Genomic DNA, 13,845 nt, shown 5'->3' with positions numbered 1-13,845 from the left:
ATAAACGTGATCAGGAGGGCACTGAACGCATTGCAGATTATGTTGCAGTCTTACTGCGGGTGGCACAACAATGTAAGTTCTCTCCAATTTGGAAGAAATGTTAAGGGATCGTCTGGTCTGTGGCCTGAGAGAGGCACCATTGCAAAAGTTGCTGCTGGCAAAGACAGACTTGACTTTTCAAACGGCATACCAAGAAGCCTTGAATTTTGAACTTGCTGCAGCCTCTACTCGGGAGGTGCAACAAGCCAGGAGTCCGCAGAGACTGCAAACAGCTGGGAGTGGGACTGTAGACCCTGGCAATGGTGAAATTCAGAGACTGCAGCATGGTGTAATGAAGATGGGGAGACCACCACAACAGAGAGGGAGGATGTCAACAGAGAAATGTTTGAGTTGTGGTGGGCCCCATGAGAGAGAAAGGTGTAAATTTAAAGAGGCACAATGTTTCTGTTGTAAACATGGGGGCATATTGGGAGAGTGTGCAGAGAAAAAAGGCATCAAGGACCAAGAAGACATAGCCCCGCCCATCTGCTACACACACTCTGTGGATGCACCTTGCTGTCCCCATGTAGCTGGCTTGGCTGGCCAACCCCACACATGAGCAGTGTGATGGTAAGCCACGAGCTGATGTAATTAACCACGCAACCCGAGATCCAGCCGTAAGTTGTCGGGTGACTGTGAGGATCCAGGATGTCCCTTTGTGTGATGGAAGTGGATTCTGGGTCAGCATTCTCCATCGCTTCATGGGACACTTATAAGACATTTTGCCCACAGGATGATTTGGACATTAGATCTTGTGACTTACCACTTACGGATTATCAAGGACATAGAGTACCTGTGGTTGGCATGTGTAATGTGCATGTGAAATATCATATGTTTGATGGATGTTTGCAATTGTTAATAGTGGAAGGAAGGCGGACAAGCCTATTGGGGCTGGACTGGTTCGAGGTTGGGAATTGCAATTACTGGAATTCATGAGGTTAGCAAGTTAACATGGGAGGTGCTAGCGGAAGAATTTAAGAGTGTGTTTTGCTGAGGGACTGGGGCAGTATAAGGGTCCACCTATATCATTGTATCTTGATCCTTCGCAATTCCCCTAATACGCCTAAAATCACATTCCATTTGCTTAGCTCTAAAGTGGATGCAGAACTAGATCGGTTATTGGAACAGGGAATATTGGAGCCAGTGGTAAATGCAAAAATGGAAACTCCAATGGTTCCCCCCGTGAAGGCCAATGGGGAGGTCTGCATTTGTGCGGATTATAAGTGAACAATAAACACGGAATTGCAGACACATCCGTACCGAGTGCCAGTTGGAAGTCGGTTGTTAGCAACATTGGCAGGGGGAAAGGTTTTGCAAAATTAGATCTAGCGCGAGGCATACCAACAGCTGGAAGTGGATGATGCCACTGCAGAAGCCCAGACGATAGTGACTCACAGGGCATTCAGAGTAAAGCCGCTGCAATTTGGAGTGAGTGTAGCTCCTGGGATATTCCAGAGTTTGACTGGAAGAAATATTAAGAAGCTTGCCGGAGTCATACCCCGCGATTTTGATGATGTCTTGATAGTGGGTGCAACTGAGGAGGAACTGATGACACGGGTACGGAAAGTACTGCAGTGCTTCTCAGATGTAGGGTTGCGCGTCTGCCGAAAACTATGTGTGTTTGGAGTAAGTGAAGTAGAGTTTTTGGGATACATGGTAGATGCAAGGGGAATCCACCCGACATCAGCAAAGGTGAAGGCCATCCAGGATGCCCCAGCACCGTCTACAGGCATTTTGGGATTGCTAAATTTTTTACCATTCATTCTTAAAGCATAAGGTCATTAGTGGAGCAGAGCCACTGCACCGGTTATTAGATAAGCGTGGCAGTGTGGCAGTGGACAAGTCAGCATGAGAAGGCATTCCCGAGATGTCAAAAGATTGTTGTCATCAGAAAGTGTATTGGTTCATTTTGATGAGAGGAAGCCATTAATTTTGACGCATGATGCCTCCCCCGCATGGAGTTGGAGCAGTGTTGAGCCATCAATTGGAGGATATGCGGGAAGCTCCAATTACAGATATTCTAGGACGTTGTCTACAACGGAGCGTAATTACGCTAGCCAGATAAGGAGGCATTAGCAATAGTGGCTGGGGTTAAGAAGTTTCATGATTACGTGTATGGGCTTTACCATTTGTGATTGTTACAGACCATAAGCCGCTGTTGGGATTATTTTCCTCAGTGCGCCAGCCACTACAGATATGGTCCCCTAGAATGCTGCGTGGGTCAATGTTCCTGAATGCGTATGATTATGTCTTGCAGCACCAGTCGGAAAAGAAAATTGGACATGTAGATGCGCTGGAGTCGCTTGCCAGTACAAAGGGAGGAGGAAGATCACTCCCCACTTTTGGAGGTTTTGATGTTGGAATCATTATCAGAGCCTCCAGTGCAAGCGGCGCAGAAATAGCAGAGAGGTCAGCTAAGGACCCAGTGCTTGCCCGAAGTCTTGAATTGGGCATGGAAGGGTTGGCCATTGGGTGTTAGAGGAAAAATTCAGACCATTTGGAATGAGGCAGCACGAGATATCTGTCCAATAAGGGTGCTTATTGTGGGGAAATAGAGTAGTGATCCCAGCAGCTTTAAGGATTAGGGTGCTGGAGGCCTTGCATGTAGGGCACCCTGGAATAGTGAGAATGAAGGCATTGGCCCGTAGTTATGTGTGGTGGCCAAAGATGGATAGTGAAATAGAAGAATGGGTGGCCAGGTGCAGGGAGTGTCAGATAACGCTGGCCTGCCCCAATCTCCTCAGGCCCCTACCTATCAATGGGAGTCCACAAAAAGACCGTGGTCAAGGGTACATATTGATTTTGCAGGGCCTTTCCAGGGCCAGGTGTTTCTCATTGTGAGTGGATTCATATTCCAAATGGCTAGAGGTAGTGCCAGTAATGTCAATGACATCACAAACAGTAATTAGGGCACTGCGTAATCGGTATTTGCAACCCATGGCCTCCCGGATACGGTGGTATCGGATAATGGGACAGCTTGTATCCAAGGAGTTTAGAGTATTCCTGGCTAATGGTGTTATTCGCCAGGTTACCTCGCCCTTTTCATCCGGCTACGAATGGGCAGGCAGAAAGGATGGTGCGTACAACAAAGGATGCATTGCGCGAATAGTAGAGGGGGATTGGCACCGCCGGGTTGGCGAATTTTTTGTTAACACAGCACATAACACCGTGCACAGCCACCGGGAGGAGTCCCGCGGAGCTGCTAATGAATCGAAACTTACGACGCTGCTGGACCTAATGCATCCCGATTCAGTTGATGATCGGCCCACTAAAAGAAGATCAAGTGTTGAAAGCACCTCGGACATTTGATAGGGATGATACGGTGTATGTCCGAAATTATGGAGCAGGTCCGTGTTGGGTCCCAGCAGTTGTGAGGCAGCCAACAGGGCCCTTTGTCTTATAGGGTGGAATCTGAAGAAGGGCGGGTGATCCGCAGACATGTTGACCAAGTAAGAAAGAGCAGGTCCAATAGTAGATCAGGAACCCCAGGTCCTCGAGGAATCTAGGGCGTTAAGGGCGCAGATGGAGATGCAGGATAAGGAAACAGCAAATAGTCCAATTGTCCCCGAGGAATCTGGGGCGTTAAGGGGGCAGATGGAGATGCAGGATAAGGAAACAGCAAATGGTCCAATTGTTTTGCAGAACCAGGAACAAACACAGACTCAGGAGCCAGAGCGGGAGCTGAGACGATCGCAGCGAAAGAGAATCCCACCAGATTATTACAGGAGTTAGGGGGAAGGGGTGTAATGTATTGTATTGTTTTAAGAGTCTGCAGCTGTTGCACTGTAATTGGTAATCAGTAAGTGTGTTATATTGAGCACAGCTGCAGAGTGATTTTAGGCTATGTGTGAGTAGCAGCTATGGAATAAAGTACTATGTTTTGTTCCTCCGACTCCTGTTTCTTGAGACATGACACTTATGAAGCAGTTTAATACCAAAAATCATTGGTTCATCTACCTCCGTATTGTTTGTTCTGTATGGCAGACTCTCTGCAGGTCTTGGGCAGAGAACAATGTTTCCCAACAACCCCTGCTAAGTAGAGAGGTCTAGGACTGGACCTGGGATTTGCTGTGTACAAAGTGTGTGCTGCATTATGAAGTCATGGAACCTGAGAGAACTACTAAAAATTCCCATAACTACAGCCTCTGTGAGAGGCAGTGTGATGTGTGCTCCTAAGTAATTTTAATTATATTAATGTTACCACGCTGCCTGGTAACTTTTAATAGCTCCAGACCACCCACGGGACCCGACACAGCGAGTATAGTGAATAAAAGAAGGTTTTATTGAGATGCTGACCTATGTGTCAGCACCTCCGCACCACGGCATCTGCAGCTGCCTAGCAGCTTTACAACGTCTTAAATGCCCTTTCTCCCGCCGGGAGTCCAGGGGAATCCAGGACAGCCCACCACCATTCATTGACAAAATACACAGTAACCAATCATGCATGGGAACCAATCAGAGTTCGATGGGCAGCCCCTTCTTGGATTTTGTGGCTGGAGGAAGGCAAGGCGATGACATATGCACTGGCGGGAAGAACACAAAGAGTCCCTTGGGTGCTTGGGGTCGGGAAACGAAACTTGATGACAATGGCCCCCTTATCTGCCTGCTGGCGAGATTAGGCAGGGAGAGGCGCTTCTTCCGGGGGTCCCCCTTTGTCAGCGTCCATTAAGAGTTTTACAAATGAAAGGGACAAGCTCAGGTGGAGCAAGGGTGGATTCCTGCCTTGAGCCAAGGAGGTTCCATGCAGACGCAAATCCAGAGAATACAAAAGATAACTATAAATCCTATTTTCTACCTAATACAGTTGGTTCCTACCTATCTAATACAGAAATAAGACATTGTTTCGTCTTTATTCAAAACAAGTCCAGAAGTGGAATAAAATCACTCCTGGCTCTGCTATCATTAAGAAATGAAATGCCTCCTATCTTGTTGTACGTTCCTTTGTGCTATTAACTGGTCAGTTCACACACTGTGACCTGAATGTAGCTTGAAGGAAACTCCCAATTGCTGTGAGAGAAATAAAGAATCAAAGGCGGCAGTTCTTAGTACACAAAGGACAGCAAAGGACAGCAGGAAAGTCCTATTTCAATGTACAGCGGTAAATAATAAAAGTCCAATTTTCTCATTGGTGGGAGGCAGATCCAGGGGTGGAGCCGGGGTCTTCTCTGCTGTGGGTGATCTCATCGGCTTAATCCCGTCATAAGACAAAAGGTGATGGCCGCTGCAAAAGGTGTTCTTCCTGGGTGCGGTTGGTAAACGCAGTCACAAGTCCGGCACCCTTTTGTGATGTTTCATGAGTCTTTTGCGTTCAAACTGCAGGAACATTAAAGCGGAGGGTGTAGCTCCATGAGTCAAGCCTCCAATAGTCACGTACACGATGGGGAACCGTAAGGAATTAAAAAACAACAACACCCTAACTACACTACAATATGGCTAAATAAATTAATAATAATAATAAAAGTAAATGTAAGATTAATAAAATAGAAGTGTGCTTCTTTGATTTTATTGCAGGCATCAAAACCAGGTTCTCCAGATCAGAGTATGCCACTCTTAATCACTACACCACAGCAGCCTTTCAGTGAGCTGTGCATTCTTTTGGAGCGCTCTGGGGCTCATTCCGCACATGCAGAATAATGCACTTTCAAACTGCTTTCAGTGCTCTTTGAAGCTGTGCGGAATAGCAAAATCCACTTGCAAACAGTTGTGAAAGTGGTTTGAAAATGCATTATTTTGTGTGTGCGGAAGGGGCCCTGGGATTAATGTTCTTCATTCTGGAGATCTTACCTTGCAAGTGAGGAGGGAGCATTTGGTTGTTGCTTGATAATTGCCAAATGGGTTTCTCTCATATCAGAAAAAGTTTGGAAAGTACATCATAAAACTGAAAGACAACCACCAAGTTTTTCATGAGATCTTCATGTGTATAGGCAGAAGTATAATTTGGGGGCGGGGGGGGGGAGTTGGGGAAGAGTTTCATAGACTTTAGTTTGTTCCCCATGTCAATTCAGGTACCTAGTTTCTTCGGAGCCATTCAATAGGATTTGCTGATAAAGTGTTCCTGGTGGTATCCATTGTTCTTCTTTAGCTGCTCCCGTTCTACTGGTAATAAAAGCTTCAAATTGCAATAAATGTGCTACAGCCCCTGCCCTGTTGCAAGCCTTTGGGAAACCCCGTTGCTCTGGCAGCAGCGGCTACGTGCCTTGAGAGGGAGATGGATTGTTCCAAATGAAGATTTAAAAACGGGGGAGGACATTGGCCTTGGATCACAACAGCCCCGGTAGGATTGAAAGATTATCAATGTGTGACATTTTAAAATAGCGGACAGTGATGTGGTTGCAAGAGCTGGGTGGTTCCTGAAAGGACTGGGAGGGGTGCTCTTGTCCCCCCCCCCCCCAGGACTAGAAATGGTATGCTGCGTGCCTCTTTTCCTGTCTGCTCAGTTGCATGGGCGGAGGGTGGGAGGGAGGTCGCTTCTCTGAGATAATATCAAATCTTAGCTCTTTTTACCATCTCCCCTTTTATTATTATCGTTATTATTATTAGTTTGCTATCTAGTTTGAAAGAAGGTCTTAACTTAGGCGAGGTTAGCAAAGGAGACGCGAGAGCTGTCTGGCGGGTTGTTTCTTTCCAAAACAGGGAAACCCTTCAACAGTGATGGCCAACCTATGGCACAGGTGCCAGAGGTGGCACTCAGAGCCCTGTCTGTGGGCACACACAAACAGAGTTCATCATGTGGGGGGGAAATCGACCCCCCCCCCCCACAATAATAATACCACACACACATCTAGGCTGGCCTGGGCTGCTGGGCTTGATTATTAGCATTAAACCTAAGACCGAGTTTTGGGGAAACAGTGTAGGTGACCCTGTTAAGTGCTGTTAAACCCCACTGATTTTCATGCGAAGAACTAAAGCATGATCCTTTACCTGGGAGTAAGCTCGGTTGCTGGCAATGTGGCTTGCTTCTGAGTAAACCCTCCTAGGGTCGTGATTCACCTGTTCGAAGAGTTTCATGGTTGCTTCAAAGCGAAGCCAACAACTACCACCAAGCTTACTCCCGAGTAACACATGCCTCAGAGCCAACCACTTTTTCTATACTAAAACCTCAGTATTCAGGTTAAATTGCCGTGTTGGCACTTTGCGATAAATAAGTGGGTTTTGGGTTGCAGTTTGGGCACTCGGTCTCGAAAAGGTTCGCCATCACTGCCCTACAAGGCTATTTATTTAGCAGGACTTCAGGGAGGATTTTTGTCTTTAAAAGAAAAGCCTAGAAACGTATAAACGAGTCACCTTTTTTTATCCACCTTTTAAGAGTTTGTTACTCTGAAATCTAATTAGCAGAACTTATGGGGTGGATTTTTAGTTTTTAAAACAAAAGTATCCCATGCATAAAACCTGTTCTCCCCTTCCCCTTTCAATTTAGTTGTGTGAAATCGATCAACAGCTAAATATGGATATTTAATTTTTTTATTATTTAAATTATATTAAAATTTATATGTATGTGTATATATATGTATATATGTGTGTGTGTGTATATATGTAAATATATAAATAAATAAATATATTAAATATAAATTAATTATAATTATAAAAAATTAAAAATAAATTAGATGTGGCTCGTTCTAACTGCCCAGTGCCATTACCTTAGTTATAATGTTCGTTACCTGTGTTCCGTGTTCAACTACTACCGTTTCCCCGAATATAAGACAGTGTCTTATATTAATTTTTGCTCCCAAAGATGATATGAACATATAGTTTATAGTGTTTTAAGCCATATATTTAATTATATAAAGTATATTAGAGGTAATTTATAAAAGGTCAGTAAGATGCTGTTAGTTAAACAAAGAACTGTAATTTTATTAGTAGAGAGGCCTTGCTTAGGAGAAGTGGGGGAGATTTCTGCACTTTTCAGTAAAGTCTGGTTAACACAAAGGAAGCGAGAAACGAAACTCAGAGCAGCCTGACACTGGCCTTGAGTTGAAAGAAACAGGGCCCCACCAAGGAGATAAGAATTAGCAGAAGACTTGATTGCTATAGAAACCAGTAGTTGTTATATAGAAATTTTTTATACATGAGGTGTTTTAGACTCAAGTTACATTAGAAATATGGGATGGAAAGGTGTGGTAAGAGGTGGGATAAGATGACCAGGTCTGTACGTCTACTTGACTCAACCCAATGAGCAAGAACCGGGGAGGTATGTTTTTGTAACTATAAATTATGTTACACAGCTCCCTGTCTGATTTTTACGGAGAGTCTGTGTTCCCTCTTCTGCGCAGAATTGAAACAATAAAACTCTGAACACTGAAGAAGCTTATGGATGGTTATTTGTGAGTAACCGGACAGAGCCTTTGCTCTGAGGACAGGGCCTAGCCCTGTGCCTAACAAAGATGCACTATGTCTTATTTTCAGGGGATGTCTTATTTTTCTGTGTTCTGTTCGTCGGGCATGCTTCCAAACAAAACCTTTGCTATGTCTTACTTTCGGGGGATGCCTTATATTTCGCACTTCAGCAAAACCTCTACCATGTCTTATTTTTTGGGGATGTCTTATATTCGGGGAAACAGGGTATTTGTGAGGGACATGAAAATTCATCTGCTTCCAGCGGCTGTGTCCCTGTTGAAGACATTCAAAATTTTAAAAAGCATGGAATGGATGAAGTAAGAGGAGGAAGGCAATAAAAGGCCGAAACAATATGTTTCCTTTGTTTCCTTTGCAGATGTCTTGGGATCGTGGCTTTTGGAGACATGAACCGGAAGAGGCATTTGGGATTGCAGCAACTTTTGTCTTCGGCATCCCCTGTAAAGAGCTTTCTAGGACCAGTTAAATTATCTAAATTTATCGTTGATGGAAGAACTTATGGGGGTGTGTTGATTTGCTCGGCAGTACGACTTCTTGAAAGCTTGGATTCAGATAACGCAGTGGGACAACTTCTCAACGATGCCATCCAGGCGCAGAACAAGGAGTATAAAACCGGAACAGCTACCCTGTTGTTTCTTGTTAGTTCATGGAGCAATGCTGTACTTGAGTGCCTTGAGCGGGGAGTTCCCCTTTCGGTAATAGCAGCTGTGATGTCTGAAGGTCTCGGTTCTTGCATTGAGCAAGTTCAGTGCCTGAAAATATCAGTACCCAACATGACACAAAAGCTAGATGATATTCCTATAAAATACAACCACAAAGCCCTCATTGACACAACTGGAAGACAAATGATGGAAATGAAAACTTCAGGTATCAACCACATTTTCGGAGTCCATATGCCAGAAAAACAGTTAAAAGACCCTACCATTCTGCAAGCAAATACTGTTGAGCCTTGGGAAAGTTCTCGATATCCACAGGTGTTCACTAAAAGCAACACACATGCTAAGCCAGTAGATGACAGCTGTGTTTTCCCAGTTTGCGAAAGTCCTTTGGATGTGTCAAATGGTAGCAAAAGGTCAAAATTCATCCACAGTAGATATTTCAGTACTGCAAGGGAAATTCAATCGCAACATCCAACAGATTGCTTGGATGGATCTGCAGAAAGTAGGAATGAACTCAAATATTTGGATCAGATGGCAATGTCTCTTAGCCATGGAAAGGGGCCTGAAATGAAGCTGGTACAGGATATTCTTAGATGCTGGTTGCAGACTGATGATCAAACAGCTGGCTCCCATCCTTTTCAGTTTAATATTTCAGAAATAGTAACTTGCTGTTTACCAGGGGTGTCTGAACGTTATTCTTCTGTTTGTCCTGGGTATATCATGTTATTATGTCCAGAGAAAGCTGCTGTTGCTAAGCAGCTTCAGGATAGACCTCTTAATATTGTTCTCGTAGATGGTGACCTAACAGAAATGTACCGCCATTTGGGTTTTAACAGGTCATGCAATGTGAGAAGCGTAAGTCTTTAGAAAAGTGGGAACTATCCAGCTTAACTAGCTCCAGGCTTGTGGAGATGACAGCTGTGTTAGATATTCTGAAGATCAGTACCACATTGATTTGAATTTTGGTGCAAAGAGAGAATACATGTGAAAAGTTTAGGAGGAAAAATACCGTTTGGCAACGTTAACATACTGATTATTAATCATGTAACTCATAGGGTGTTGCAAGCTTTTAGCAATACTACAGGAGTGGAAATAGTGACCTACCTTGCTCAGGTGAATGAACGTTGTGTTGGCAAGGATGTCTGTTTAAACTTCTGGGGAACTGGAGAGTCAAGTTGGATAGAAGTGGATAGCATGAAGTTCCGGGATGCGTTATAACTTAGCAAAAAGCGAATTCGGTCTGGTAACAGTGGTGCTGAGCAGTCCAGTATTATCCAAAGATGCAAGCCATTGAAGAAGATAACTCCTTTGGACTTGTTAGCTTTATCGCAGGTATTTACATCACGCTCTCCTTGATAAAGCAGTCTTTCCTGGAGGTGGTGCCATTGAGTTGCTGTGCCTCAGTTATCTTGAGAAGTTGGGGAAAGAGGCTAAAAACTCCTCAGGAGACTTTCATGTCGGTTCCTCCTGGCTTGCAACATCTTTGGAACAGTATAAACCTTTGGTACTTAATGCTTTGGCCTGCGGTTGGCGCCAGTACCTTTGCACTGTCTTGTGCAACACTACAAACAGTACATCTGAGTTTGAAGCCGGCCTTTTTATACAGCAGCATCTCAGAACAGCAGCAATTCACAGTTCACCTTCCAGTTACATAATGGACCTGTTTAGAAAGGAGAAGATGGGAGTGGCAATCGTTGAACACGCAGGGACATATGAAAATACTTTAAAAGTGTATGACAATGTAATGGCTAAGACAGAGGCATGGCGTAGAGCTCTAGATTTAGTGCTCCTAGTTCTTCAAACAGATGCTGAAATTATCACAGGGCCGAAGAGAGATCAGCTGTTAAAATCAAAAGCCTCCAGTGAGTTGGTGTTTTTATAAAATTTTGTAAGCCTACATGTGGTCATATTTATAGAACAGGCACAAGTCTGAAAGCAGATGCAATAAATACTTCCAGAAGATCCTGCTTAATTATCAATAATCCCAGATCTTACATGGCACCATCCTGCAGCAGGAGCTTTAGCTACAGTTAAGTCGTTTGGTACCTGCCAGTTTGTTTTTTTGACCACTGCTCCCAACTGTGGAGCTCCTCTCCCTCAAGATTGGTACCTTCTCTACAGGCCTTTTGGCCATAATTAAATACTTTCCCAGAAAGCCTTCAAACTGAGTTAATAAAGGAACAGTACCTATTGTTTATCCCTAAGCTTGTTTTATATTGTTATATACCGGGGATCGGGCGGTATATAAATTGAATAAATAAATAAATAAATAAATAAATAAATAAATAAATAAATAAATATGATTTTTAACATTCAGTTGTGAGCCATTTTGAGCTCATGATGATGATGATGATGATGAAGAAGAAGAAGAAGAGGAGGAGGAGGAGGAGTTTGGATTTATATCCCCCCTTTCTCTCCTGCAGGAGACTCAAAGGGGCTTACAATCTCCTTGCCCTTCCCCCCTCACAACAAACCCCCTGTGAGGTAGGTGGGGCTGAGAGAGCTCCGAGAAGCTGTGACTAGCCCAAGGTCACCCAGCTGGCGTCTGTGGGAGTGCACAGGCCAAACTGAATTCCCCAGATAAGCCTCCACAGCTCAGGTGGCAGAGCTGGGAATCAAACCCGGTTCCTCCAGATTAGATACATGAGCTCTTAACCACCTACGCCACTGCTGCTCCAAGATGGTTGATAAATATTGTAAATAAATACTAGAATAATGTACGTGATTTGTACAATAATATTGTATTATTATTATTATTATTATTGATACAAAACAGTTACACACAGCAAGCAAGATCAATATGCTGGATTTTGTATTACATCACACGTCGGATACTTCCCAAGCATCTAGGACTGTGTGATGTATCGACGAATAATGCGTGCAGAGCCGAGGTAGAATTGAAGCCTTTTGCAGCTGACATATGGTGATTTTGTCAGCCAATTGTTTCAAAGATGCCGCTTCAAAGATCTTTATTATTACATATTACATTATTATTATTATTATTATTATTATTATTATTATTATTAGTATTATTATTATTATTATTATTATTATTATTATTATTATTATTATTATTATTATTATTATTATACACATAACAACACAGCACAAGTGTCTGGAATTCATCTCTGAATATCGAGTCCTTCCCAAGGATCTAGGATATTGGAGGTATTTGCGTAGAATATGTGTAGTTTCTAGGGGTGCTTCTTTCTGCAGTAGGTTGAGTGATGTTCTGTCCATGTTTAGGATATCCAGATGTGTTTGAATGTTTCTTGGGATTCCTCCTAGAGCACCCGACTACTCAGTTGGGATGACTGTTGTTCTTTTTTTGCCACAGTCGTTCAACTTCAATTTGTAGTGGTCCTTGTATTTTGTGATCTTTTCCAGCTCTTTGTGTCCTTCTACCCTGCTAGTCAACTGGCACAGCAACATCATCTATGATCCAAACATGTTTTTCTCTACCACTGGTTATGTTCTGGGGTGTTGTTATTGCCAGGTGTCTGTCTGTCTGTGTATTCTAAAGTCCCAAAGAGTATTTTTGCTTCTTCATTTTCTGTGGTCTTCTTCTTGAAAACTTGTGCTTTCGTACCAGGTTCCCTGCTGCTACAAGGGCGAGAGCCGTACTTTTTGCAAAGGTTCCAGTGCACCATTGCTGCTAGCCTATTGTGACGTTCGAGATAGTCAGTTTGGGCTGTTTTCTTACAACAGCACACGATGTGCTCCGCGGTTTCATCACCCTCTTTGCAGAGACGGCACTTTGGGTCATTGTAGGACTTTTCGATTCGTGTCTTTATTGCATTTATCCGTAATGCTTGCTCCTGGGCAGGAAAAATCAGGCCTTCAGTTTCCTTCTTTAGAGTTCCTCTTCTGAGCCACTCCCATTTTTTCTTGCTGTCAACCTTCCCTTCAATGTTCTTAAAGTACTGCCCACGGAGTGGCTTATTTAGCCACTGCTCCTTTCGTGTTTTAAACTGTTGGACTCTATACTCTTTTGATTCTTTGGCTTTCAGCATCTCAGCCTTGTGGACTTCTTTCAATGCTGGCTCTTGACTTTCTTGGATGTATTCTTTCAGGCCTCTTTTCTCTTCCTCTACTGATTGCTTGACGTGGAGCAGTCCTCTTCCTCCTTCTGATCTTGCTAGGTAGAGTATGTCTACATCACTTCTTGGATGCAGTGCTCGATTGATGGTCATAATTTTCCTTGTTTTTCTGTCCATTGCAGAACAAAGATTCTTGGGCAAATTTCTGGGATGTTCCTTCAGGGGGCGCATTTTTGGATGTATCGGCACCAAAATTTCTGGAAACTGTCCTGATGATACCCCCCAGGTTTGGTGCAGTTTGGTTCATGGGGGCCAAAGTTATGGACCCTCAAAACTGTAGCCCCCATCTCCTATTAGCTTCCATTGGAAACAATGGAGGATGGGGCACCCCCTTTGGGAGTCCATAACTTTGGACTCCTTGAACCAAACCCCCCAAACCTGGGGGGTAGCATAAGGACAGTCTCTTGACGATACGCTGAAATTTTGGTGCTGATATGTCTAAAAATGCACCCCCTGCAGGCACCAATGTCCTGGTGCAAAAAAAATTTGGTCGTGGTGGAGTGGCTGCCCATGGGGCGGGGGGGGCGGGGGGCATCCATCTCAGGTTTTGCCCAGGGCTACAGTTTGCCTCGTTACGCCCGTTTTCACGTTATAGGACAGAAAAGAAAACAGACACGTATAAGGGTGCTCAGATTCATTTCGAAATCTTTCCATAGCTGTATGGAGATTTGTGTGGAAGCAGAACAGTCCTACTA

The 13,845-nt window shown here is 43.9% G+C and overlaps 2 protein-coding genes across 2 annotated transcripts; both read left to right on the top strand.

The window, feature by feature from the left end:
* Nucleotides 1-6,220: 6,220 nt before the first annotated feature.
* LOC125435295 (Bardet-Biedl syndrome 12 protein homolog) lies at nt 6,221-9,917 on the top strand. The gene is made up of 2 exons (XM_048501484.1): nt 6,221-6,313; nt 8,750-9,917. Exon 2 carries the CDS (start codon nt 8,778-8,780, stop codon nt 9,915-9,917), a length of 1,140 nt encoding a protein of 379 aa, XP_048357441.1. The 5' UTR covers nt 6,221-6,313; nt 8,750-8,777.
* Nucleotides 9,918-10,257: 340 nt separating this feature from the next.
* On the top strand, nt 10,258-11,012 carry LOC125435294 (Bardet-Biedl syndrome 12 protein-like). The gene is made up of 2 exons (XM_048501483.1): nt 10,258-10,293; nt 10,372-11,012. Exons 1-2 carry the CDS (start codon nt 10,258-10,260, stop codon nt 10,930-10,932), a joined length of 597 nt encoding a protein of 198 aa, XP_048357440.1. The 3' UTR covers nt 10,933-11,012.
* Nucleotides 11,013-13,845: the final 2,833 nt, after the last annotated feature.

The sequence above is a fragment of the Sphaerodactylus townsendi genome, linkage group LG06, assembly GCF_021028975.2.
Source record: "Sphaerodactylus townsendi isolate TG3544 linkage group LG06, MPM_Stown_v2.3, whole genome shotgun sequence".
Lineage (NCBI taxonomy): Eukaryota > Metazoa > Chordata > Lepidosauria > Squamata > Sphaerodactylidae > Sphaerodactylus > Sphaerodactylus townsendi.
This window is presented reverse-complemented; position numbering and strand designations above follow the sequence as displayed.